The sequence below is a fragment of the Mustela nivalis genome (genome assembly GCF_964662115.1).
Source record: "Mustela nivalis genome assembly, chromosome: 9".
In the NCBI taxonomy this organism is placed as follows: Eukaryota; Metazoa; Chordata; class Mammalia; order Carnivora; family Mustelidae; genus Mustela; species Mustela nivalis.
The window spans coordinates 62,262,733-62,290,691 of NC_139028.1; the positions used below are offsets into that span (position 1 = coordinate 62,262,733).

Sequence of the window (27,959 nt, forward strand, 5' to 3'; positions counted from 1 at the left end):
ATGCCCCTGAAGTATCATTATTGCTGTGATTCTGTATTCACTTTCCTTAATTGAAGACTGAAGAAATTAAGCCTGGACCAAAACAGGATTTTCCGGATCCCGTACCTACAGCAGTTTCAGCTCCGTGACGGGTCAGGGGACTGGGTTGGAGGCAGGGGGTGTCCCCAGAAAGAGCTCCATTCCATGCGACAATCCAAGTCATGGATGTTTGAGGCCTCTGATGAGCAACCAGATTATACTGTACTGCCCATGAAAAAGGATGTTGACCGGACAGGTGAGTGATGCCCCTTGTTCAGAGATTCAAGCCCTGTAGTGGGAATAATCTTCTAACAGCTTATTCTGAAAGTCTGTGACTCCCTGAGAAGCTGCTGCCTGGGAAGGTGGAGGTCTCCCATGAATTATTCCAATGACTTCCTGACTTATTCTCTGTTAAGATCCTTTTAAAATCCAGGGGCCTGTGGGTGGCTCAGAGGTTTAAGCTCAGGTCAAGATCTCAGGGTCCTGGGATCAAGTCCCAAATGGGCTCTCTGCTCGGCTGGGAGCCTGCTTCCCCCTCTCTCTCTGTCAAATAAATAAATAAAAATCTTTTTAAAAATTTTAAAAGATTCTTAAAAAAAAAAAAAAAAAAGATCCTTTTAAAATCCAGTTAAAAGTAGCTTTTTAAAAATCTCAAATAACCAGAAACTCAGAAGTGAGGCTTTCCAGAGATGGCTAATTCTGAGGTGCACTGATCTTCTCAAGGAATTCAGGTTCTTTCCGTCCTCTTCTGCCATCCTTGCCCTGCTTGCTTGTCTTTGTAGGCTGGTTCCCATTGAGGTCTCAAGATCACTACCATGGTGCCAAAAATTATATCCAAATGGCAACATTAGAGGCAGAAAAGGAAAGGAATGTCACCTTTATTATAAACCAAAATCTCTTTAATACATGAGTATTTCTGGATTATATACTCTGTTTTACTGATCTAGTTATCTGTTACTGTGCCAGTATCGCAGTGGGTTTTCTTAATATTTATTTTAAATTGAGAAATAACCATCTTAAACATATAAAAGTATTGTGTACAGCCTGAATTATTACAAACATGAATCCTTTTAACCACCACCTGTATTACAATATAGAACATTTCCAGCATCCCATGTGATATTCTCCTGATCAGTCCCTCCTCCAAGAATAATCACCATTCTGACTTCTGTCACCAGCGATAGCTTTTGCCTGATTTGAAATTTATGAATATGGAATTATACAGCATGTGCTCTTTTGTGTCTCATTTATTTCACTCAACATTATGTCTGTCCAATTCATTCATGTTGTTGCATATATTGGTAGTTCACTATTTTTCATTTCCCTTTGGTATTCCAAGTTATTTACCATTCTTACAGAGTAAGAAGGATAGACATTTTGGTTATTTTTATTTTTGAGGCTATTATGAATAAAGCTACTATGGATATTCTTTTACATCTTTTGGTGGACATAAGCACTTGTTTCTGTTGGGTATATACCCAGGAATGGAATTGCTGGGTCATAGAGTATAAAGTTATGTTTAACATTAGTAAAAACTGCCAAGTATTTTTCCAGTGCAGTTGTAGAATTTTGATCCCTATATTAATGTAAGAGATTTCATTTCGGGTGCTCCCCAGAGAGGGGGGGGTCCCCTTATGGGTGTCCCCAGATTATGGGATGTCCATAATCTCATTGTGGTTTTAATTTGCATTTCTTAAGTGACTAATGATCTTTTTTTTTTTTTTTTTAAGATTTTATTTATTTGTTTGACAGAGAGATCACAAGTAGGCAGGGAGGCAGGCAGAGAGAGAGGAAGGGAAGCAGGCTCCCTGCTGAGCAGAGAGCCCCATGTAGGGCTCTATGCAGGGCTCCATCCCAGGACCTGGAGAACAGGACCTGAGCCAAAGGCAGGGGCTCAACCCACTGAGCCATCCAGGTATCCCAGGTGACTAATGATCTTAAGTGTCTTTCATATGTTTATTCCTTACTTTGATAGGCTCTTTTGGAAGTACCTATTCAAATCTTTTGCCTCTATCTAAATTGAGTTATATGTCCTTTTCTTGTTGATTCGTTTGAGTTCTTTATATGTGCTAGGTACAAGTCCTTCGTAGATCTATATATTACAAAAATCTTTTCACAGTCTGTAGCTTGTTTTCTCATGTTCTTGATGAATTTTGGTGAATAGAAGTTCAGTTCAATCTTTTATGCTTAGTGCTTTTTATTTCCTGTTCAAGATTTTTTGTCTACTTCAAGCCATGCAGATATCTTCCTATATTTTCTTCTGGAAGCTTGATTATTTTAGTTTTTAAATTTTGATCTATGACCTGTCTAAAAGTTTCATATATGGGGGCGCCTGGGTGGCTCAGTGGGTTAAGCCGCTGCCTTCGGCTCGGGTCATGATCTCAAGGTCCTGGGATCAAGTCCCACATCGGGCTCTCTGCTCAGCAGGGAGCCTGCTTCCTTCTCTCTCTCTCTCTGCCTGCCTCTCAGTGTACTTGTAATTTCTCTCTGTCAAATAAATAAATAAATAAATCTTTAAAAAATAAAAAAAATAAAAGTTTCATATATGATGTGAAGTAGAGTCAAAGCTTACTTTTTTATACGGATATCTAATTGCCTCAGTACCACTTGTTGAAAAGACGATATCCTTTTCCCCACTGAGTTATAAGAGAGGTATTATGATAAGGTAGTGTCTATACGTGTCTACATTATTATAGCTTTAGGGGCTCTTGCGTGGTTCAGTTGTTGAGCATCTGACTTTTGATTTCTACTCAGGTTATGAGATCAGGGCCATGTGGGGCTCTGTGCTGGGCATAAGCCTGCCTGGGATTCTCTCTCTCCCTCTGCCCCTCCCACCACCCTGCTCCTGTGCATATGCTCACTGTCTCTTTAAAAAATAAAAATAAAAAATTAGTGTAGCTTTGTAACACATTTTGAGAACTGATAGTGAAGTTTTCTAGCTGCGTTGTTGTGTAAAAACTGCTATAGCTATTATAAAGCTTTTGCTTTTGTATATAAATTTCAGAATCAGCTTATCAATTTCCACACAAAATCCTGCTAGGATTTTGATTAGAATGGCATTGATCATGGCTCAGTCTGTTAGGCGTCCAATTCTTGATTTTGGCTCAGGTTATGACCTCAGGGTTGTGAGGTTTGGCCCCACACTGACTGTGGAATCTGCTTAAGATTGTCTCCCTTGTCCTCTGCCCCTCCTCCCTTCCTCTGCTCACTCTCACTCTCACAAAAAATAAAAAACAAAAGATAAAAGAATTATATTGATCCTATAGACCAATTTAGAGATAATTGACATCTTTACAATATTGAGTTTTCTAATTCATTAAAATAATATGTCCTACCATGTTTTAGGTCTTTTAAAATTGTTCTCATCAGTGCTTTGTAGTCTTTAGTGGTGAGTTCTTACATGTCTTTCATTAGATTTGTTCTTAAGTATTTGGTCTTTGTCAATGCTATTGTCAATGGGTACTGTTTTTTTTATATTACATTTCCACTTGTTTGTTATTGCTACATAGAAATTTTGTACTTGTATCCAATAACCTTTCTAACCCGAGATTATAGGGAGAAGATATGCATTCAGCAGAGTATCCCATGGCTCATCTTTCTAGATGTGGGGGCTGTCTCCTCAGGGGATCACTCTTTAGCAGCCATACTTCAACCATGGCCTATCCTTTTGCTGACTCCTACTTTGTTTCTTGTACAAACCCGTCTTCCAGTCCGTTACAGGCACTTGTCATAGGAGAAGTTATTTGGGCCATGTGATGTTCCACCCCTATTATTATTTACTTCATTTTCATGTAACTTTTAGCAGTATAATATCATTAACATATGCATGGGGTCCTGTTAGCCAGGGCAGTGGTGAGTAGTGCCTGCACAGGATCCAGTCCAAGAAGATGTTTTCATGTATGGTTTAACTCAGATGTTTATTGGCCCATCTCATTCCGATGATGCCGAGAACAAAAAATCACTCCACAGCCTCTTCCTTACTGCTGTGCTGCTAGTTATTCTTAGTATCTCTACTGAATTCACTGACTTAACATTCTGTTTCTACTAGCAAAACCAAGAGTACTTTCAAATCCTAAGACAGTTGGTCTGCCTTCTCTGATCAGTACTATCTGCCCGCCTAACAGTACTGATGCTAAAAGAGCTTGCATGTTGCAGAGTCAGAAGGAAGATCAGTGTGGCTGAAATGTAGTGAGTGAAGGACAGAGTGGCATGAGATAAGACTGGAGCAGTGGGTGGGAGCCAGATCAGGCAGGACCTCTGCCTGGCCAAGGAGTTTTGATTTTATTCTAAGTCTCACCACCTGACAAGTATCACAGCCAGCTCCTCTTCCCAGTTAGCGTTAGAGATGAGGACCAATGAGAACTCTGCTAGGGGTCACCCTCCTGTACACCAAGGTTGGGTGAGCCAGACCCCAGCCTCTCTGGGGGCAGTCAGTACACTCACCAACCTTCATTCTGTTCCTCTTTTGTTTCAGAGGTTGTATTCTCATCTTACCCTGGATTTTCAACGTCAGAGGTAGGAACTGCCTGTTTTATATTTGTGTCCTTAAGTTAGAACATTAATTTTAAAAAACAAAAGTAAGCTGATGAACCCATCCATGAGCGGCATCTATATATATCACACTGAGGAAGCCCGTTCATTGGTGTTTACCAAGTACCTACCATGTGCCTGGCACTGCTTTGGCCTATGCACATACAGTGGTGAGGTTACCACCAATATGGAGACTTGGGGGCTCCCTAGTAAATGCCCCCAAAAGCTAGACTCATCCTTGCCAAATACACCACCATCTAGGCTCTGATTCTTGGTTTGATTGGCTTAGATGCTTGATTTTTGTTTGGACAGAAAATTGGCTTTTCTCTCAGGGTTAGATGCTTACTAACCAAGCTCACGAGGACTGATCACTATTGATTTATTCATTTACAATAAGAAGTACAGTTTCATGTTCAGCCAACCCACATCCTTGAGAGGCACCTCAGTACACTCCCTCCCCATGGATAAAGCTGGGTGAGAAGTTATATCAATTAACTCTTGCCACATGACAAACCAACCCAATAATTGAGGACTTAAAAGAATAGCAATTTATTATTTCTCACAATCATTTGGGCTGGTTAGATGTTCCATTGGTTTTGCCAGGGCTTATTCATCCAGCTGGCTAGGTCACTGGGGCCTGGTTTCTTGGACAGCTGGTGTGGCTTGGCATCTATACGGAGTCCTTTTATTTAATTAATTTATTTATTTAAAAAAAGGTTTTATTTATTTATTTGACAGAGATCACAAGTAGGTAGAAAGGCAGGCAGAGAGAGAGAGGAGGAAGCAGGCTCCCTGCTGAGCAGAGAGCTCGTCCCAGGACCCCGAGACCATGACCTGAGCTGAAGGCAGAGGTCCAACGCACTGAGCCACCCAGTCGCCCCTATATGCAGTCCCTTTTATTACGGACTTCTTTACAGCATGGTGGCCTTAGGCTTCCAAGAGGGCAAGAGTGAATTGCAAGGCTCTGAAATTCAAATGGTGGCACTTCTGCCACATTCTATTGGTCAAAGAAGTCATAAGTATAATAGGTACAATTCTGCATGTACAATTCTGTATGCTAGCCACCTTGAGATAGCCCAGACCCCACAAGTGCAGGGCACACTGCACAAGACTGCCCTCACTTAAGACACTAGCTGCAAATTTGGGGGTCCCCAAGCTATCCACACTTAAGACAAACTGGCTATAAATTCTGGAGTTCACACAACCTTCTCAGGCTCAGTAATTTACTAGAACAACTCATAGAACTCAGGAAAGCACAGTCCTTATGATCACAGTTTTACTACAAAGGGTACAAATCAGGACCAACCAAATGAATAGATACATAATGTGAGGTCCAGGAGGGTCCCAAATGCAGAGCTTCTGTGCCCTCTCTCTGTGGAATCTGGGTTTGTCACCCTCCCACGTCTGCTGTTCTCCAGTCAGGAAGTTCACTCAAGCCTCAATGTCCAGAGATTTCTTTGGAGCTTCACTACATAAGCATGGATGATTGAACCACTGGCCACAGGACTGAGCTTAATCTCTAGCCCCTCCCCTTGCCAGAGGTGAAGCTGGCTCAAAAACCCCAACTCTTTAATTGAGAGGCTGTCTTTCAGGTACTCCGACCTCCATCCTGAGTCATTCATTAGCATAAGCTTAAGTGTGAACCCAGGGCTTACGAATAACAAAGGTATTCCTATCACTCAGGAAGTTTCAAAAGTTTTGAAAGCTCCCATGCTAAAAACCTGTGACAGAGACCAAGTTCTTTATTATACAATAGCCAGTCTAGTTTCAAGGGCATAGAGATACAGACTCCACCTCTGAATGAGAGGAGCACCAAGGTCACACTGCCCATGGGCATACATATGGCCTAGAGGGACTTGGGGCTGTTAAACAGTCTGCCACAAAAGTCAGAGATAATTGGTGGTTGTTCAGTGCTCAGATCCCAACTCCCTGGCATCTGAGTGTGTAGTCAAGTGTGTTAGATGGTTGAGACTCGTAGTGGCCCTTGTCTGTAAAAGTCAGGTTTGTATCCCTCATGCCCTCAGGTCAGGACACTCACGCCCCTGGATAGTGCAGTCTAACTGCAGGACCCACAGCCTTGCTTCGCATAGGGAATTGCAGGGTGGAGGAGTCTGCCTTACCACAGTGCCACCACTTTCCACTGTGGTGTCTGGCAGATTGCATTTGGATCGCCTGGAGGGGAGAATGCTAGACGTTCCCAAGCACCAACACTGGCTTTTGTTTACTCTCACCCATCACTCACCTGTCCCACTTGTGTGGGTGTACAAGTTGGATCCTAGGAGGGCACAAAATACTTCCTCCAAGTAGGTGCTCTGCTAATGTTCACTGAATGAACAATTGAAATTTAAGTGACTTGCTCAAGATTACACAGCAATTAATGTCGTTTAGAACAGAATCCAGTTCATTTGAACCCAGTGATTAGCCCAACATCTACCCTGTAATTTCCTGTGGTCCCATCTAACTCAAGGAATCAGTGAGTCAACTGAGCCAGGCACGGTTAATCCAGTAAGTTTTATTTTCTGTTTAATGAAACATGTTGATCCTGGCTGGGTTGTGCTGAAAAACCACGACTTGCAAGTGACCCGGGTGCACCAAGTCACATTCAGGCCCAGACTGCTTGAAGTCATCCAGGATTTAGCTATTGATTTATCCTGGAATGAAGAGCCTCCATGGTAGGGTGTGAGCTAACCCATCAGACCAGGTACTCAAGACTCAGATCCCTCATGCTCTCCTTCTCCCAACTAGGAAAAGTCCCCTTTAAAATGTAAGTAGCTGCTGAGTCAGGAAAGTGTGTAGCTCTTGATAAGGTGGTGAGTTCAAGCCCCATTGGGTGTGGAGATGACTTAGAAATAAAAAAATCTTTAAAAAGAGAAGTAAGGGGGTGCCTGGGTGCTCAGTGGGTTAAAGCATCTGCCTTCGGCTCAGGTCATGATTCCAGGGTCCTGGGATCGAGCCCCACATCGGGCTCTCTGCTCGGCAGGAGCCTGCTTCCCCCTCTTTCTCTCTGCCTGCCTCTCTGCCTCCTTGTGATCTCTATCTGTCAAATAAATAAATAAAATATTTTAAAAAATAAAATAAAATAAAATAAAAAGAGAAGTAAGATAAAATGCAAGCACTGTCCTTTTGACTTTTGGAGAAATTTTAGCCCAAATGTAGAGAAGAGCCATTTCATGATAAGCTGCTATAGGGCAGAAAGTGGGAGGTGGGGGCAAGGAACTTCTGATGTCTGCATCACTGCTCTGTTATCATTTGGTCTTAGAGCACTTGAAACCTGAACTTTGGATGCTGGAGAATTAGCTCACCATGTGACCTCAGAGAACTTGGAATCAGAACTCTGGGCCCTTGGTAACATCTCCCATTATGATCCTAGATGTCTCTTTTGGCCAAGACTCTCTAGAATGGTCATTCTTTCCATCACCTTCCATAGGAAGGTGCCACAATGGCCCTTGGCAGCATTCAGCCTCTTATCATCAGGACACTTTGACAATAGACCTTTTTTCCTTCTAAGGCAACCAAGGTATGTGCACTTCCTCCCATATTTGAGATTCTTCCCGTGAAGTCACTGAAGGCCAGGAACCAGACGCTGGCCCCACCCTTTCCAGAGCTGAGGTACCTTAGCCTGGCCTACAACAAGGTGACTCTTCTGCTTCTCTACCTGTTTCCTCAGGGGCACAGATGGGAGGGTGGGATGCAGTCTGCTCTGGCCTGAAGGCCAGCCCTATAATTCCCCATTACAGATATGTGGGCTCGGAATTCTCAGGGTAGGGGAAGTGGAGAAAGTGCAGACCAAGGCAGGAGTCCATCCATTCAGTTATAGATGTTTACTTACTACCAGGAGCCAGGCTCTATGCTGCATACTAGGCCCGCAACTGTGCAAAGAGAGATTGTGCTTCTTGCTTTTTGGAGCTTGTCACCCATAGGGAAGACTGATAGAGGACAAATGGTCTCAATATAATATATTTCTTGCTTAGTGTTAGCAAGAAATTCACGATGCTATGAACTGTATGATGGGGCAGTCTAACCTAATATTTGGGAACAAGGAAGGTTCTCCAGAGAGTGGTTTCATGAGTTTAGGTAAAGTGTGAGGGAAGAGTGAAGTGAGAAATGTTCTAGTATGTGGGAACAGCAGATGTAGTCCATGGGACAGATTTAATATGTTTCTCCTTCATGTTTTATGTTAACATATTTTTCCAGTAGCCATGTACTCTTTGACTTCTATAAACCCCACCAACTGAGCTCTACTCAAGTCTGAAATGTAGGCAACTTTTAATGTAAACTCCGTTTACATTCCTTGTAAGGCAAACAGTTGGAACAGCCACATTCCTCAAGTGTTTTCTTCCTAGGAGTTTTATCATTTTAGCTTTGACATTCAGATCATTGATCCATTGTGAGTTTATCTTTATATATGGTGTGAGATAGGAGTTCAACTTCATTCTTTTATGTGTGAATATGCAGTTTACTCAACACCATTGATCAAAAAGACTACTCTTTTCCCATTGAATGGTCTTATCACCTTGTCAATAATCAGTGGACCCATAGATGTATGATGGATCCCTCTTTGATTCTTGAAATTGGTAACTCGTGTCTTTTGTTTTTTTTTTTAAGATTTTATTTATTTATTTATTAGACAGAGAGAGAGTTATCACAAGTAGGCAGAGAGGCAGTCAGAGAGAGGGGGAAACAGGCTCCTTGCTAAGCAGAGAGCCCAATGTGGGGCTCTGTTCCAGGACCCTGAGATCATGATCTGAGCTGAAGGCAGAGGCTTAACCCACTGAGCCACCCAGGTGTCTCCACTTGGGTCTTATTTAAAAAAACTAAACTGCTGGTTTCACTGGATTTTTCTACTCATCTCTTTTCCCATTTCTTTTTTTTTTTTTTTTTAAGATTTTATTTATTTATTTGACAGAGAGAAATCACAAGTAGATGGAGAGGCAGGCAGAGAGAGAGAGAGAGAGGGAAGCAGGCTCCCTGCTGAGCAGAGAGCCCAATAGGGGACTCAATCCCAGGACCCCAAGATCATGACCTGAGCCAAAGGCAGCGGCTTAACCCACTGAGCCACCCAGGCGCCCCTCTTTTCCCATTTCATTGATTTCTGCTCCTAACTTGATTTCTGTCCTACTCACATGAGTTTAATTTGTTCCTCTCTTTCTAGTTTCCTAAATAATCTAAATAGTGTAGTTTTAGATTATTGATTTAGACCTTTTTCTTCTCTTTAATATAAATATGTAAAGCCATAAACTTTTTCTGTAGGCACTGTTTTAGCTGCATCCTACAAATGATTTGTGTTTTTATTTTCATTCTATTCAACTTTTTAAATTCTTGTTGTGATTTCTTCTTTTACCCATGGATTATTTAGATAAGTGAAATGCTTCATTTCCAAATATATGGAGATCTTCTAGATGTCTTATACTTACTATTTTACTTTAATCCTGTTGTGGTCAGATAACATAACCTGTAAGATTTCATTCTTCTGACATCTATTGAAACTTGTTTTATGTCCCATCCTATATTCTGTCTTGGTGAATGTTCTGTGTGCGCTTAGAAAAAAATGTGTCTTGTGCAGTTTTAAGTAATAGTGTTCTATAAATACCAATTAAGGTGGTTGGTAGTATAACTCAGATCATTTCTGTATTATTGTTTGTCTCTTTGTTCTACCAATTATCAAGAGCAGCATGTTAACATCCCCAATCATGACTGTGGATCTCTTTATTTCTCCCTTTAGTTCTGTCAGTTTTTGCTGCCTTTGTTTTGAAATTTTACCATCAGGCACATAAATATCTAGAATTTTTATATCTATCTGATGTGTTGATTCTTTTATTATTTTGGCTTGTTTCCCTGTGCCTTGAACAAAATTTCTTGTCTTGATATCTGTCTTGTCTGATTTTAATGGATTATTTGTTCTTTGGGTGTTGAGATTGATAAGTTCTTTATAGATTTTGGAAACTAGCCCTTTATCTGATATATCATTTGCAAATATCTTCTCCCATCCTGTCAGAAGTCTTTTGGTTTTGTTGACTGTTTCCTTTGCCATGCAAAAGCTTTTGATCTTGATGAAGTCCCAGTAGTTCATTTTTGCCCTTGCTTCCCTTGCTTTTGGCGATATTTCTAGGAAGAAGTGGCTGTGGCTAAGGTCAAAGAGGTTGCTGCCTGTGTTCTCCTCAGGGATTTTGATGGATTCCTGTCTCACATTGAGGTCTTTCATCCATTTTGAGTCTATTTTTGTGAGTGATGTAAGGAAATGGTCCAGTTTCATTCTCCTGCACGTGGCTATCCAATTTTCCCAACACCGTTTGTTGAAGAGACTGTCTTTTTTCCATTGGACATTCTTTCCTGCTTTGTCAAAGATAGTTGGCCATAGAGTTGAGTGGTGTCCATTTCTGGGCTCTCTATTCTGTTACACTGATCTGTTTGTCTGTTTTTGTGCCAGTACCACACTGTCTTGATGATGACAGCTTTGTAATAGAGCTTGAAGTCTAGAATTGTGATGCCGCCAACTTTGGCTTTCTTTTTCAACATTCTTCTGGCTATTCGGGGTCTTTTCTGGTTCCATATAAATTTTAGTATTATTTATTCCATTTCTTTGAAAAAAATTGATGGCATTTTGATAGGGATTGCATTAAATGTGTTGATTGCTCTAGGTAGCATAGACATTTTCACAGTATTTGTTCTTCACTCCATGAGCATGGAACATTTTTCCATTTCTTTGTGTCTTCCTCAATTTCTTTCATGAGTACTCCAAAGTTTTCTGAGTACAGATTCTTTGCCTCTTTGGTTAGGTCTCTTCCTAGGTATCTTGTGGTTTGGGGTGCAATTGTAAATGGGATTGACTCCTTAATTTCTTTCTTCTATCTTGCTGTTGGTGTATAGAAATGCATGCAACTGATTTCTCTGCATTGATTTTATAACCTGACATTTTACTGAATTCCTGTATGAGTTCCACCATTTTTTGGAGTGGAGTCTTTGGGGTTTTCCACAGAAAGAATCATATCATCTGCAAAAGAGTGAGAGTTTGACTTCTTCTTTGCTGATTCGGATGCCTTTTATTTCTTTTTGTTGTCTGATTGCTGCGGCCAGGACTTCTAGTACTATGTTGAATAGCCATGGTGATAGTGGACATCCCTGCTGTGTTCCTGACCTTACAGGAAAATCTCTCAGTTTTTCCCCATTGAAAATGATTTTCTGTGTGTTTTTCATAGGTAGCTTTGATGATACTGAGGTATGTACCTTCTATCCCTATGCTTTGAGGAGTTTTGATCAAGAAAGGATGCTGTACTTTGTCAAATGTTTTTTCAGCATCTATTGAGAGTATCATATGGTTCTTGTTCTTTGATTAATGTATTGTGTCTCACTGATTGATTTGCGGAAGTTGAACCAAGCTTGCAGCCCAGGAATAAATCCCACTTGGTCGTGGTGAATAATCCTTTTAATGTACTGTTGGATCCTGTTGGCTAGTATCTTGATGAGAATTTTTGCATCTGTGTTCATCAGGGATATTGGTCTGTAATTCTCTTTTTTGGTGGAGTCTTTGTCTGGTTTTGGGATCAAGGCAATGCTGGCTTCATAAAATGGGTTTGGAAGTTTTCCTTCTATTTCTATTTTTTGGAACAGTTTCAGGATAATGGAGATTAATTCTCCTTTAAATGTTTGGTAGAATTGCTCCTGGGAAGCCATCTGGCCCTGAGCTCTTGTTTGTTGGGAGATTTTTGATGACTGCTTCAATTTCCTTATTGGTTATGGGTCTATTCAGGTCTATTTCTTCCTGGTTCAGTTTTGGTAGCTTATACATCTCTAGGAATGCATCCATTTCTTCCAGATTGTCTAATTTGCTCGCATATAGTTGCTCATATATGTTCTTATAATTGTTTGTATTTCTTTGGTGTTGGTTTTTCTTTATGATGGTTATCACCTAACATATATATCTTTTTTCTTTATTATCAGTTGTCTACTGCCAGGATGTAGGTTTGAGAGTAGGATTTTGTTTTACTTATAACTATATCCTCATCGTCTGGAATAGAACCTGGTACATGATAGGTACCCAGTGAGTTTGTTTGATGAATGAATGATGTTTTGATCACATCAAGGAAAACTCATGCTACCTGTGTTGAAATTAACCTTCCATTTATTAAAGTTACAAATTTTAAAACCTATTTTGTGTTCAAACAATTTAAATGTCTAGAATATCCTCTCAAATCTAATAAGTTTTGTGTCAAAAGTAAAGTAAATGAGGTGCCTGGGTGGCTATGTCAGTTGAGGGTCTGACTCTTGATTTTGGCTCAAGTTATGCTCTTATGGTCCTGAGATTGAGCCCATGTCAGGGCATGAAGCCTGCTTAGGATTCTCTATCTCAGGGCACCTGAGTGGCTCAGTCAGTTAGGTGTCTGACTTGTGATTTCAGCTCAGGTCATGCTCTGAGAGTCCTGGGATCAAGCCTTGCATTGGGATCTACACTTGGTGGGAAGTCTGCTTGAGGATTCTTCCTCCCCCGTCTCTCTGTCCCTTCCCCAGCTTGTACACATGCACATGCTCTCTCTTTCTCTCTCTCAAATAAATACATAAATCTCAAAAAGAAAACAAAAAAGAATATCTCCCTCTTCTTCTCCAACCCCCCTTGGCTGATAATGCTCATTCTCCCTCCCTCTCTCTTAAAAAAAAAAAAAAAACAGGCAAAGTAATCACTTTCAGTCAACCTTTAACTAATATTTTCTTAGTTCATAAATTTGGTAGGTTAAATTGTATTTGCCTTAACCCAATGAAATTGGACAGAAATAGTAAATTGACATTGGATCCTGAATTTATTTTCAAGGGCATTCAGTTCACCTTATGGGGATAGGCTAGCCCAATGGCCACATTTTCCTCACTATATCATCCAGAATCCCAAGCCCATATCTTTCAGCTGGGACTTAATTTCACAGAAAATGACATCCATGCCATGGATATCTTTCAACTTTCTATCAGTTTTAATTGTAACTTTCTTCAGCTTTTTAGTCACTTGATTTGGATGGATGGAATTTTGCATCCTGACAATTTTAATTTTCCCTCCCTCATTTTGTTGTCACTGCTTCTTGACCACCAGATTTGCATATGAGAGACTCTGCACTCTCTTTAACCACTCTCTTTAACCTCTCTTTAACCAAATATAGTTATTTACCATATTATACTTCTTTGTAGATTCTTCCTTCTTCCCTAGAGTCTAGATAAGAAGTCAGCAAGTGTTTCTATAATGGGCCGGATAAATCCATTACTCCGTCACAGCTACTCAGCTTTGCCTTGTAGCACAAAGGGGAACATGTAAATGGATGAGCAGGGCAATGTTCTGACGAAGCTTTATTAAACAGATGGAGGGATGGATTTGGCCCACAGACATTAGCAACTGACCTTGGGTTTTGTATAGCCTTCAAGCTAAGGCTTTGATTTGTAAGTGGTTGAAAAAATCAAAAGAAGGATACTACTTCATGACACTTTAAAATTATATGAAATCCAAATTTCAGACTCCATATCTAAAGTTTTGTTGGAAAAGAGCCATCACACTTAACAATATGAATTGTCTTGTGTTACAACACAGACCGTATGGCCAGTAAAGCCTTAAATATTTACTCCCTGGTCCTTGACAGAAAAGGTAGGCCAAGTCGTGGTCTCGATGACCAAATTTAGAGTTGCTCAGAGGCCAAGCCTGGTCCCTCTCCTCTCACTCTGGACTCTCCCAGTAGGGATGGCTTCATATACCCACTGTCCCATGAACTGTGGCTCACAAAGTTATAATTCCAACACAGAACCCTCCTGTGTACTCCAGACCAGTATATGCACTGCCTACCTGAATCTCTACTGGAAAGTACATGTATCCAAAGTGAATTAATGATCTCCCATATCTTAAAGAAGAGCACATGGTTTACTCACACCAAAATCTGGCTGTTGTCCTAAATGTTTTTCTCTCCTTTACATCTTTCCTCGCCATGCATATCTAATCTGTGACCAAATCTTGTCATATTTAGGTCCTCCTACTTCTACAAATTTATGTAATAGGTCCCCAGGGACCAAGATCTTTCTAGCTTTGATCTGCCCTCAACTTACATCTCTAGCCTCATTTTCTCTCTGCTGTTAATCAAAGTGGCCTTCCTTCGTCCTTCCAGCTGGCTTTCCTACTCCTCGCTGTGAGGGCCTTTACGCATGGTTCTCTGTGTCGGGCACTTCCTCTCTGCAGTAGGCGGAGCATGCACCGTTAGCTGCTGCCATACACCTTAAATTCCCCCACGACCTCCTGAGTAGGAGTCTATTTCTTGATTTCATAGAATCTACTATGAGAATTCCAGGTGGGCTGGTGGCCTCACACATGATCTCCCAGAGACCCAGGTCCCTTCTGGCTGTGTCTTTGTCATCCTTCATTCCTGAAGGGGATTTTATTGGCTCCTTTGTGTCTGGCAGACTGATTGCTGAGTAGGGGAGGGGGTAAGAAAGGTAGAGAGTCACACATGAGGTTTCAAATGGGCTGTGCCCAGAAATTATCCCTTCCACCCTGGTTGCATATGACGTGAGTCATACCAGCACATCTAGCTGCGTGGAGGCACGAAGATCATGTCGCTGTGTGCTCAGAAAGTAGAGGGAACGGTTTTGGTTAATATCGAGGTTTCTGTGGTGTATACTCTGTCCCTACCTCCTCCTTAGCATTCAAATCTCAGGGAAGCCTTCCCTCTCTCCCTGCCTGGACCAGATCACCCTGGGACTTGACACGTCCTCTCTTACAGCGCTCATCACAGCTGCTGAGCTCTTGTCCTTCCGGTTACTACTTTGGTGCCTGTTTCCCCACAGGCAGTGCTCCCTGAGGACAGGAGTTCTAGCTGTTTTGCTCATTTCATGTTGGCATTCACTAATACTTATTTATTGAATGAACACAAAGGAATAAGAATGGATAGATTCATTGCCCAGTGGACATCTAGTGCTACCCACTGGGGCTCCAGAGGAAGCCAAACTGAAGGGCCCTCCCTCTCACAGTCCTCAGGTCTTGTTGCCTTCCACGGGTCCAGAGTCTGACCCAGTGACTTTCAGGGTGCATCTGAAAGGCCACTGATCCACTCTTTGCCCCTCTTATTGTGTTCTGTTGCTAAAAGACACCCTTCCCAGGGATGTTCCAACCACTCTGCTCAGCAAGGATTAGGTATTTTTCACCCTTCAGAAGCTGGCCACAAGAGGGTAGAGCAGCCTCTGGGCCCCAGACAGCTGGGAGGTCTTCTTATCATTGGCTCGGCTTTTCCCTTAGATGAATGGTTCCCCCCTGTCCTGCCCTCTGTCTTTCCCCAGCTTAGTGTCCAGGACAGGTCTTAAAAAAAGAGACCACCAGGAATGCTGTTGACAGACTGTTGGGGTGTGTAGAGGTTGCATTGAGGAAGGTGGAGTGTCAGACAAAGAGTATCCCGAAGTCAAAATCAATGCCTGGCCATACTTCCAGACTCCTTGTGCTTATTCTCATTTTGTCACCAACATCTCCATTCCTTGGTCTTTTCCAGTGTGGAGAAGAGAAAAGAATTCTTAACTTTTAAACGTGAAATAGTGATGTGGAATTTCAGACAGGATCCTGATCCTGTGGGTGTGAACAGGTGAAACCACAGGAGCAGACCATGCCCAGCCCTGAGGTCCGGCACAGCAGCCTCACGTCCCCGGCCCCACCCCTGCCCTAGCAAGCACGTAGCCCCACAGTATGGGGCCTGGCAGACCCTTGGGCAGAAGTGGGGCAGCTTTGACCCGAAGCTTTTCCCTGTCTTCCTTATAGATCGCCAAGGAGGATGCCATCCTGCCAGTAGCTCTTTTCCCGTCTCTCTGCGAGCTCATCTTTCATAATAACCCTCTGGTGTCCCATACACGAGGTATGGTGCCTGCAAACCTGCGCCCCCATCCCGGTGCCCAGGGGCAGTCTGGGCACCCTCAACCCCACCTCATTGAGGCTGAGTCCTGGGCTTGTCTGTGCATCATGGGTGGACATGGTTCTTGGTGCATCTGGGGATGGAGAGAATCACAGACGTTGCTAAGCACTTCTGTACCAGCTTACCTGACAGCAACCCTGTGAGGCAGGTGTCATTGTCCCCGTGCCCAGTGAAGGATGCTGAAGTCCAGGAAGGTTCATGATCTACCCAAAGCCTCACAGCAAGAATGAGGCAAAGCTAGATCCTGCATGAGATCTTGGAGTAACACCTGGCTTTGTAGAACAGGTCTATTGTGACCTCATTTCTTACTTCCCATCTGGGGAGGGGCCTGCAGGGGAGGCATGGCTGAGCAGGGGAGGGGGTAAGAAAGTAGAGGGTCATGCAGGAGGTTTCAAGCAGCTGTGTCCAGAAGTAGGTGTTGCATCGTGGGTGCGGTGGGTGCTGCCACTAGCGCTATACCTTGGAGGCACCTTAGAATCCTGGGTCCTAGAGTGACACCAGCAGAGTTCTCACCCTTGCTTTGAACTATCCTTGTTGCCGTGGGCAAATTTCTTAACGTCTCTGTGCCTCGGTTTCCTCACTTATTGAATGGGAATAATACAGGTACCTACCTCCCAGGGTTGGTGTGAGAATGATGTAAGTTAATACAGGTCTGGCAGTTGGAACAGCGCTGGGCGCATAGTAAGCCCCCAGTAAATATCCACTAATAGTAATCTTCCCCGTCATGGCTCCAGGGGTCCCTCCACTGCTGAAAAGCTTCCTCCAGGAGCGGCTGGGGATCCACTTGATTCGCAAGAAGATAGTAAAGGCTAAGCATCATATTTTGATGCCTCGGAAGGTCTCGAGGAAGGTAAGGCCTCCAGGGCAGGACTGCCAAGGCCGGAGGAAGTGGAGCCCATTTTACTGCGTGTGAACTGATCTTTCCCACTCATCATGGATTCCTTCTGTTGGGTCTGTAGTACTGGCTTTGTCTTCTGCTTTGTATGTCTGTTGTCTGTTACACACAGATACACGCAGAAGGAGGACAAGACAGTCAGAGGGACCCAGTTGTCAGAGTAGGGAGAAGCTGTGAAGGTCATGGAATCTTGCTTCCAATTTTGACAGAGAAACTGAGGCCCTGAGAAAGAGCTGTGGAGAAGTAGGGGAGAAATTGGTCTGAAGACCCAGGGATGAGCCTGGCTTCATCACTTTGCACAGCTGCCCAAACTTGGGCAAGAGCTTAACTCTCTGAGCTTCAGCTTCTCAACTACAAGCCTCCCTGAGGTGCTGAGAGGACTGGATGAAGCAGCAGATGCAAAAATATGATATAATCTCCCAAATCCGCCCCTATGCAAGTTCTAACCACCTGTGGGAATCGTGAATGGCTGCACCAGGCCTAGAATACATATCTCTTACACATAAAGAAGCATTTCCCTATGTTGAGAGCACTCTGCTCCCCCAAACCAAACCCAACCAGTGGTCTTAGCCTTCTGGGATGCTGTAAAGTAAGTCACATCTCTCCTTCATTAGAAGGATTGCAGAAATTTCTGTGAAATGCTTTTCCTTCCTGAACTTTAGCCTTTCCATGACTAAAAGCTAGACTGGGCATTGCTGATCACAAAAGTTAAATACAGTTACTTCCTCTTGACTCCCTCTGCAGCCTGTCACTGTCTAGCCAAACTCTAGTTTTGGAGCCCTTAGAGGACCAGAGTAGAATTAAAAGCCGGAAATAGACAGGAGTTCAAAAGGTTTCCATCATCTTCCCCTTGTTTGTTGCCTCCTCTAAGGACTGGACTGTCTCTTTCCCATCAGCCAGCTTGAGAGGGGCACAATCAGAGTGAGGCAGATGCTAAGTACAGAATCCTCTCTCCCAGGATGGTGGGCTTTTGCTAGTTAAAGAAGCTGAGAATTTCAACAGGAAAGAAGTTATCGTCTTGGTTCTGAACCCTGAGAGAGATTTGTCATATGAAACTTCACTTAAGGTGTAGGCACCAGCATCCTGAAAGGGGCCTGGTGCTGCTTCCTTCCAGAAGGGACAGGACCATCTCCTCCAGGTCTTACTAGGAGTCTCTGAGGAAAGTCAAGGGCACCATGTTAAAACTCCAACAAAAGAAGACTGTTGAGAGCCAGAGTAATAGGATCGGGGATGTAGAATGAGGCAGAAATCCGATACCGGCTCTGCTACCAAATAATTCTGTGACCTTGGACAAGTCATCTCTCTGAGCCCTCGCTTCCACTTTGATAAAATAGAATTATTTATAATTATAAATATTTAATATTTTTTATAAAATAAGAATTACTTCCTGGGTAGTTTGAGGTGTAAATCAAGCAACATCTGCCATGTACAGGGCACACTGTAGATGCCCAGTTAGTGGGATTTGGCTCCCTCCCTCTCCTATGAGCCCTCGTCTAGTACCCTGGTCACAGTACCACTGCCTTAGTCTGGTGAGGTCCAGGAAGAGAGATTCTGATTAGGAAGCTAACCAGTCCAACATTTCTCCCGTGACAGGTGAAAACCCAAGTCCCAAAGGTGCCAAAGCAGCCTCTACTTCTCCATCATCTCCCTGTGACCGCAGTCCCATCTCCCTCAAAGGAGATCCCAGAGTCTGAGGCAGGGCTGACTAAAGAGCTGTCTGCGGCCGGCAGTCCTCTGGAGTCACAGATACCTGTTGAGGGCGTGGAGGGCCTCTCCCTGTCCCACCGGACCTTCGTGCCCCTACCTCCCATCTGCTCCGATTCCACCGTGCACAGTGAAGAGACCATGTCCCACCACAGTGACAGACCCGGCCGCCTCAGCCCAGAGCACCTATCAGACGAGGACACCAAGAGCATGGAGTCCATATTCTTGACCCAGGTGCCTGGTTCTCCTTCCTCTGCCTTGCTCCTAGCTCCCGGAGGCTCCTGTATGACCTTGGCATAGCTGGCTTGCCGTAGGCAGCCAGAAGTGAGCCCAAGACAGGTCTGGAAACCAGAAGGAATCACCCATGGCAGGCCTGCAAGCCCCTCTGGGAGCTCCACTGAGCCAAGGCTACTGGTGGGGGGTTACCCCCAGAGAGAGTTCATGATCCTGTGGCACAGACAGCATCTGGGGCCTGATTGGGGCACGGTTCCGACCAGTTTTTCAGAAGAGCTTGACACTGCCTCAACCTGTCTGTATAAGGTCACATCACTTCTCCCATCCAAGTACTAACCAGGCCCAACCCTGCTTAGCTTCCGAGATCAGACGAGATCGCGTTCAGGGTGGTATGGCCGTAGACAGGTCACATCACTTCTGATGCTGCCTCTGAATCCTGGGAATACAGATGGCTGAGATGAAGGTCCTGCCCTTGAGCTATCCTCAGCCTGCTGGGGGAGTGCAGGAACAATGCTTGCAGTCAGGGCTGAGACTAAGGGAAACCCAGGTGCTGGGAACCTGGAGTAAAGCAGGATCCTCTGCCCAGACCAGGAGGGCTCCTGAAAGAGGTTCTGATGAGCTGAGCTTTGCAGGCTGAGTAGACAGTGACAAGGTGAAAAGGTGGGCAGGAGGGCATCCTGGGCAGAGCAAATAGCATGAAGCAGGCTACAGAGGACAGAAAGTGGCAGGTGCAGAAACCACAAATGGTTCAGTGTCTGGGGAGCAGGGTGACACTTAGGAAAAGGGAAATAGGAAGCTGGAGGAGCTGGCAGGATCCCTTGAGTGTTACTATACCACTGCCTTTCCTCAGCTCCCTACCTACCATCTCACCCCTCCAATCTGCCAGATCTTTCCAAGATACACACGCATACATCTACGTCTGACTCCAAACATCCGTTATTCCACAAGTGACTTACAGTGACATACACATTTATATGATATAAAACTATCTTTATGAACTATAGCAGAACCTTTTAGAACAAAGCAGAGTGTAAATAAATATTTTAAAACGAGCTTGAAAAAAATGAGCTTGCTAAAGTTGGATGAAAGGAAAATACGGACAGGAAAGGAAGTAAGGTCTCACTCACTCTGACCTGCTCATCTGCCCTGCTGCTCTGGGAACGGAGGTGTATTGCCAAAATGCAATTCTGGGCTTCCTAGGAGCCAAAGGAATACAGTCAACTGTGAATCACTGTGATGGGAAAAGTCTTCTCCCCTTGCTGAATTGCCAAGGCTATGACCTCCAGCACAGAGTGGAACAGAAGCAGAAAGAGCAGACATGTCTTACTCCTGACCACAGGGAGAAAGCTTTCAGTCTTTCACCATCAATTCTGATGTTAGTTGTGGGTTTTTCATAAATATCCTTTTTTGTGTTGAGGAAGTTTCTATTCCTAGTTTGTTGAGTGGGCTTTTTGTTTTTGTTTTTGTTTTGTTTTGTTTTTTTGGGTTTTGTCACAGAGATGTTAGATTTTGCCAAATGCTTTTTCTGTGTGTACTGAAACAATCATGTAGTTTTTGTCCTTTATCTGTTGAAATAGTATCACATTGATTGATTTCCAGATATTTAATCAAGCTTGTCTACCTACGGTAAGTCCCACTTGATCATGATATATAATCCTTCTTACAGGTTGTTGATTTGGTTTGTTAATATTTTTTTAGGATTTTTGTGCTTACATTCATAGGGATATTGGTCTGTATTGTCCTTTTGTGATGTATTTCCTTAGTTTTGGCTTCAGGATAGTAACTCAGAGAATGAGCTAAGAGTGTTCCCCTTTCTAATTTTTGGAAAAGTTCATGAAGGATTGGTGTTAATTCTATAGATACTTAATAGAATTCACTGGTGAAGCTAACTGGCCCTTGGCTTTTCCTTGGAAGAATTGTTGAAATCTCTACTTGGTACAGATCTGTTCAGACATTCTGTTTATTCTTAGCCACAAGCTTTCGTGTAGGGTATAAACAACATCCCTACATATGAAACCCAGTCTCAGCAGTATGTCTCTTATAAAACTATTAAGGTAAGCTAAAAATATGAGTGCAGACAGTAGTCAATCACCCCCTTAAAACTCCTCTGCTGATTTTGCCATCTCCATGAGAATAAAGAAGATTCAAAAACAACCCAAAACCCTCAGGTTGGCTTTTTAAAGTCCTTACTGATCTGCAGCCTGTTTATTGCTCCAGTGGCCCCTTTCTTCATAGTACACCCCAAAGATACCAATTTGAAGGTCCCCCAGATCCACCTTGCCGGGACTTACATGGGTGGCTTGGTCGCTGCTCTTCATGGCCTGCAGCAGGCCTCTCTCCTCAGCACTTGTTGCCCACCCCTCTCCCCATGCCTGCGTGGGGACGGCCATCCCACTGCTTCAAGACTTCATGCAGGTTAAGGCCTCACTTCCTCCAGGAGGCTTCCAGGCTTCGCAGGAGGGGTGAGGGCTTCCTGGGCCCACCCAGAACCTTTGTGCTCCTTTCTCCTCCAGTGCTTACCAAGGTGCACGATCACTGTCTTTCATGACTGCATCCTCTTACCCCAGTCTTGGTTCTTTCCCTTAACAGGGCCCAGCATGGGAACCTGCACAGAGCTCATGCTCAGACGTGTTAATGGAAGCTGGTTTTCTTTTGGACACAGGTGGGTGAGCTGCCTTCCTCCATCCTCCAGAGGGATGATTCAGCCATGAAGGAGGAAGAGCAAAGACCACCCCACACAGCACCCAGAGAGGTAAAGAGGGCTTGTCGGAAGCCCCCCACTGCCTCTCTCCCCAGCAAGTACCATGGCTACGAGGAGCTGCTGACAGCCAAGCCTGATCCAGCCTTTGTTGAGCCAAAGGGTACGTGAGAAAAATGGTTCCAAGCAGGGTCCCTCTCCACAGCCCAGAGCAAGTCAGGGCAAAGCCTCATTTCTAGACCAGGATGCTGTCCTTTGTCAAAGGGCTCCTGAAGGTATCCTGGTTTGGAGCCTCCCATATCAGGTCCCCTGGCCTGGGCCTGCATTGGATTTTGAGGCACCACAGGTGTTCTGAGATTCTAGCCAGTCTAGCCCCAGCTGCTCGCTCTGGTTGGAAAAGTGTCTCCGGGAGGTTTTTGGGAACAGATACTTAGACTGGTCGGATTCCTGAGCTCCTTCCCAGCCCAGCTAAGGCCCAAATGGGACATCCCCAATCCTCTCTCTGTGGTTTGAGGCAAGGGAGGCAGTGCTTCCTCTGAGCCCTTTATTTTAGACTGATGTGTTACCAGTGTTTGTGCTTTCAAAGAAACTTGCTGGTACTCAGCTGTGGTGTCATGGGAGTCCATCCCTGTAGTGGAACCCACGGTGTTTAGTGGGGTTATACTGGGGTCAGTTCTTTTCCCCTAGTGCACCCAGGGGATGAGTATTCACCGAATGAGTGATGGAGGTTCAGGCACTGCAGCAAATCAGAGAGAGACGGGGCTGTGTGTTCGTCTTGGGGCCTCTGAAATCCTTGCACCCAGGGCTGCTGTGACAGCGGGAAATGATGAAACTGGAGGAGGCATCCAGCAGATGGAGGAGGAGTACCTTGCCCAACCCTTACCTTTTTGCCTTAGGAATCCAGAAGAACACACAGGCCCTGCAGCGCATGCTGAAGTACCCGCTGCTGTGCCACTCCTCCAAGCCCAGGCTGGACACACTTCAGAAACGTTACGTGCCCAAGAAGAAGCGGGTATACGGGTCCCCCCCATGGTGGCTGTAACCTCCCCACCTTCTCAGGGCCATGCTTTCCCAGTTTCCCCAAGTGCTCCCCTGCTTATTGCTGCATCTGTATGAGGAGTGGAGGCTGTTGGAGGCTGAGCACCGACCTGTGGTGACCGGCTCCTCTTACCTTGTGTCAGGCCCAGAGGATCCCTGTTCCACCGCCACGGAAGACTCGAGCCCAGCTGCTGGATGACCTCTTCATTCGCATGCGGGATCCCCGGAACATTACAGAGGCTCCACTAGGTACAGCTCTGCCCGCCCCCCACCCCCATCCTCAGCAGCCAGAACCCGAGATCGAAACATTCGCTCACCTGCTGGGAGGAGGCCCAGGGCCCTTGGCTTCTGCCCCAGCCCTGTCTGGTGTGCAGGTGGAGAAGAAGCTAAGGCCTGCCTGGAGGGAGGCAGGGTGTTGCCTAGACTCATACAGCACGTTACAGACCAGAACTAAGGCTTGAGGTAGCATCAGGAGGGGACACCACTGGCTTCTTACTGCCCTGAGCTGGGGAGGCCATTCTCAGTCCCCATAGCATCCTCTTTTCACTCCATCCCACTTTCACTGGGTTTGGGGAGGGGGGGTGCTCTGGACGCAGACCGCACTGCTTTGGGCTAGGGGGAAACCAGACCAAGTTTGGTGCCCCTCGGGCCTCTCTCCCTGCAGGAGCTGTCCTGCGCCAGCAGACTGAGAGGCGGCTGGTGAACCAGAAACAATACCTGGAGGCCAAGCGGCTGCTGAAGGAGTTCCAGGCCCGCTACAGGCAGCTGGTGCGCTGCTCACTGCGTACAGTGTTCAGGGCTGCAGCGCCACCCCCGGGCCGCCCAGCACTGAGCGAGGGCCAGCCTAGGTTCGGCCGCTTCCTTGAGTTCATGGATGAGTTCTGCCAGGGGCCCACGGCCAGTGACTCGAAAGGCTAAGGGCTGCGCACGGGGCCATGCACACTCCCCGGCCTGTGCCTGACGCCCTTCCAGGGCTCTGTGCCCTGGACCACACCTTGGGGCTGGGTGTGCCAGGTGCAGGCCTCAGATCTTGGCCTGGCCTTGCTTGCTGGCCGCAGAGAGTGGGGAACTGGTCAGGACCTCCCCTCCCCGGGCTGGGCAGGACCCAGCACCTGGCCAAGCAGCAATAAAGAGTAGGTGCATATAGAGCAAGGTAGCCTGTGTGTTTTCTTGTAGTTTGGGCCTGGCTGCCAAGCTAGAGAAGGATCCCGGCTATGCGTATCCTTCGGGAAACCTGAGTCACACCTGCCCAACAGAGCTGTGATGAGCACTGGCATGAAAACAAGTGGGTTGATGGAACAGAAAAGCAGCACAGACTAAAGCTCAGAGAAGTGAACTAATCCATCCACAGCCAACAAAGCATACATGCTGCGGGGGCAGGGGGCAAAACTGAGGTCACCAGGTCCCTGAAAAGCAGCTTTATTTTGTTGGGCAGCTTTGTCCATGATGAGGGCAAATGGAGAGGAGGGAGAAGAGAGCATCAGGAATTCCCTTACCAGATGGCCATGGCCATGGCCAGAGTTGGGACAGGCCGAGGGGAAGGCTTGCATGGTTTCCTAAGGTCCTCTAATCCTGGACACCAGCTGCGGTCCCATATGTGAACGCTGGGGCACGGGAACGGATCCTGGGGCTATGCAAGTCCAGCCTGGGCTCACAGGTAACCTGATTCTGGCCAATGCAGCCTGTGGGGTTGCCCCATTTTTGTGAGTCTCCCAAGAGTCAGCACCTGCTACAGAGCTGGATCTAGAGAAGCCAGTGGGACTGACCACAGCCAACTGTGGTCATAGCAGACACACTCATCTATGTACCTGTGAGTCACACACATAGCCACCTGTGGCACAGGCACCCGGACGGATAGATGTGGTACAGGCTCACCCCACAGTGGCATTCGCAGGCAGGGTGTGTTGCTGACTCGCCACTTGGATCTCCTGGGGCCCCAAACCACCCTTCCCCTATAGCCTTAGGAAGGAGAAACCACCCCAGGGGTGACCCTGCAAGCCCTGCTGGGCTCCAGTGCTAGAGAACTGGATTGCTCCTTTCAGCTAGAAATACGTACCAACCATAGGCTCTCCAGCCTGAAAGTCTCTTGGGAACATCCTATCCCAGCCTCAAGACCTGAAGCTTCCTGCAGTCCCTGGAGTAGATCATTCAGCTACAGCTTGCACCCCTGGACAGGGAACTTACTCCCTCCAAAGGCTGTCCCTTCTTTTGTTGGCAAAGCTACCAGACAGTTCTAGCTACTGGGCTGACCTGTCTGCCTAAGTCCCTCGGGATATCTAGCACTGCTACTGGCTTGGGAGTGTGTCAGCTCCCTCTGCCCAGCCAGGCCAGAGCCCTCACCAATGTGAGAACATCCTGGAGAGGCTACACCTGTCTGGGCTAAACGCTCTTCGACTCAGTTATTCCACATAGGATACCATGTAAGTAAGTTGGTTGCCTCTCCTAGTGCCTGTTTGAAGTATGCGAGGCGGGGTTTCCGTCTACTAGTCACCCTCCCACGCAGGCAAATTGCTGCATCTCTGGAAGCCGTATTATCGTTTACCAATTGTGTCCATTCTTTTGTCTCCAGAGTGATCTTTACTGAATCACATCCCCAGGGTTCCATGTATTAACCCTCTTACTTGCTGTAGGATAAAGGGCAGGTTGCCGTCTCCTTACTACGCATGGGAGAAGAATGAGGCACAAACAAATCAGCTGCAAGGGAGTGGGAGCGGGGGCGCTGGTAGAAAAGCCTATGTCGCTGCTCCCTTCTCTCATAATTGACCTGTGTCTGCCTCATTCTTCTGTGCGTCGTCAGGGGGCGGTCGCAGGTCATTTAACCTTACCTACAGTGACAGTGGGGTTTGCAATCTCTGTGGGTCCTTCTGGTGTTAAAAATGTACTTTGAGGGTTCTTGAGCGAGCAGTGAAATCTGCTTGTTTTCCTGAGTTTTGTCATTTTTGAAGAGACCTGAATTGGTCCACATCTGACTAGAATTGTCAAAGGAGCAGGAATTAATAACTATTTGGGGAAGCCTTTCGGGCGGCATCCGCCCTCCCTGCTGCCAGCAGTTACTTACTCTCACAGAACATCTGCACTAGAAGCTTCGACGCCCTGGGCTGCTTTCACCCAGCACCCCCTTCCTCCTCCATAAGCAGATGGGAAGCTTGCTGCCACATTCTTCTGAGCCTTCCACAGCCCTCTAACAAGGGCAAACCAGAAGAAATAATTTCTCCCACCTCTAATTCTCCAAAACTAGGTAGGGCCATCCTGTTCTCCTAGCCACTCATCCAAGATGCCGGTAACTCCTTGGAAGCTGGATGTGGCCACAGGAGAGGGAACAGAGAACTTAGACGCAGACTGTGTCTCACGATGCTTGATGCTGCAAGATACCTCCCACCCCTACGGTGGGTGCAGAGGGAAGATTCTGGTCTCTCTCCCCTTGGCAGGCCCAACCCAGAAAGCAATGCAACCTTAGAGTTAGTCGAGACCAGAGAGGGAGGGCACCACCCTGAATTGACTCAGTCCAGGCAACAGGAAAAGCAATCGGTGACTTGGAGTTGGAGGACCCAACTTTCAAGCTATGTCAGGGCCAGAGTTTCCCTCCCATCTGTAAATGAACCCCCCCACCCCCGCTCACCACACCAGGCTAGCAGGGAATCCATGAGTGAGCTGTGTAGAACACTTTCTGTTACTTTAGAGGTCAAGGGACAATCCTATTCTGTTCATATACCTCCAAGTAGCTGCCTTATTTCTTGCAAGTCATTTTAAAAACTGTCTTTTGGAAGAGTCTTGGGCCAGATTTCAAAAGTCCCTTAAGTGCTGCTTCACCACATACAGCATGTCCTACATTAGTCCTTCAAACTGGTTTTACACGTTTAGATGGGACAGCAATACATTTGTTCTGTTTGATGAGAAATGGACACCAGGGGATTCTGATGAATTCCTGAGCATTACTTCCAAAGCTGGTATTTTTAAAATCAGACGTTCTGAGTATAATAGCCCCAATATGCAAGGACAGTCTCGCCCTGTATATCTGTTCTTTACTCAAGACTCTTGTGCCTTCATTAGGAGTAAGACTGGTTGAATAGACCATTCTTAACTTAGACCTCAGACACACAGCACACCATGGAAACCCAATCTCGCCTCCTAATTCCTCCCATCATTCTGAATGCCAAAGCAAGGCGTTCCAAAGTGGAGCATCTCCTAGAGGAAAGACAGCTCCAAAAATCAAACACACCTAGTCTAAGCTTAGCCCAGATTTGCCTGTGATTGCGCTCTATAGAGGTTAAGACTTTTGACGAGAAAGAGAATATTCGCTTTCATGAGTTTCCTTTACTGTGTTCTCAACGTGGGCTTCTCCTTGAGCAGGCAAACATACACTGAAGTATGCACTTTGGTACTGTTTAAATAACCACATCATCCTGTTTGATTCTGTGCCATTTCTTTGTTGGCAGCAGCATCCCTGACAGGGCCTGCCCTGTTCTGGGTCTTTCTTTGTCAAGATGCTATTTGTGATAAGTCCACAAGGGTCCAGGCTCCGTGTCCAATTCTAATGTACACAGTAGGTTGGAAACCACATACATCCCATTTTCTGTTCCTAGGTGGGAAGAAAGGCCCTACAACTGTGTGTGTACAGACTGAGAGTAAAACAGCACATGGGGAGAAACAACAAAAACAAAACCATTAGGTGGCATTGAAGATAATTTCCCCTGGGTAGTTCTCCATTCTCTCCTTAGGAATTTAAGGCAAAGGACTAGACCTACTGACAGAGGGGCCCTGCTCCCACTGGTGGCATAGTTGGAGGGTGGACAGGGCCACCCAGGGAGACTCAGCTGCCCTCCAGACCCAGGACCCCAAAACTACTCTTGAGCTCTAACAGCTTCATCTTTGAGGAATGCATTGCCTGTTTTTACCACTTATTAAATGAGAAAAAAAATGAACAAGCCTG

The 27,959-nt window shown here is 45.5% G+C and overlaps 1 protein-coding gene across 28 annotated transcripts in view; it reads left to right on the plus strand.

Annotated features, from left to right (window-relative positions):
• The window catches only part of XRRA1 (X-ray radiation resistance associated 1), a 70,215-nt gene that overhangs the window by 39,579 nt on the left and 2,677 nt on the right, over positions 1 to 27,959 (plus strand). For 13 of the 28 annotated variants that reach the window (XM_082749672.1, XM_082749653.1, XM_082749673.1 and 10 more), the window contains 10 exons: positions 57 to 274; positions 4,493 to 4,533; positions 8,057 to 8,182; positions 16,310 to 16,403; positions 17,195 to 17,310; positions 18,949 to 19,293; positions 21,956 to 22,154; positions 22,888 to 23,003; positions 23,173 to 23,278; positions 23,694 to 24,177. In XM_082749672.1, the coding sequence (XP_082605798.1) occupies positions 57 to 274; positions 4,493 to 4,533; positions 8,057 to 8,182; positions 16,310 to 16,403; positions 17,195 to 17,310; positions 18,949 to 19,293; positions 21,956 to 22,154; positions 22,888 to 23,003; positions 23,173 to 23,278; positions 23,694 to 23,947 (1,615 nt within the window). In that variant the 3' untranslated portion in view covers positions 23,948 to 24,177. Of the gene's footprint in view, positions 1 to 56; positions 275 to 4,492; positions 4,534 to 8,056; positions 8,183 to 16,309; positions 16,404 to 17,194; positions 17,311 to 18,948; positions 19,294 to 21,955; positions 22,155 to 22,887; positions 23,004 to 23,172; positions 23,279 to 23,693; positions 24,178 to 27,959 lie in introns of those variants that run through there. The other 15 variants (XM_082749666.1, XM_082749665.1, XM_082749655.1 and 12 more) reach the window with 8 other exon arrangements.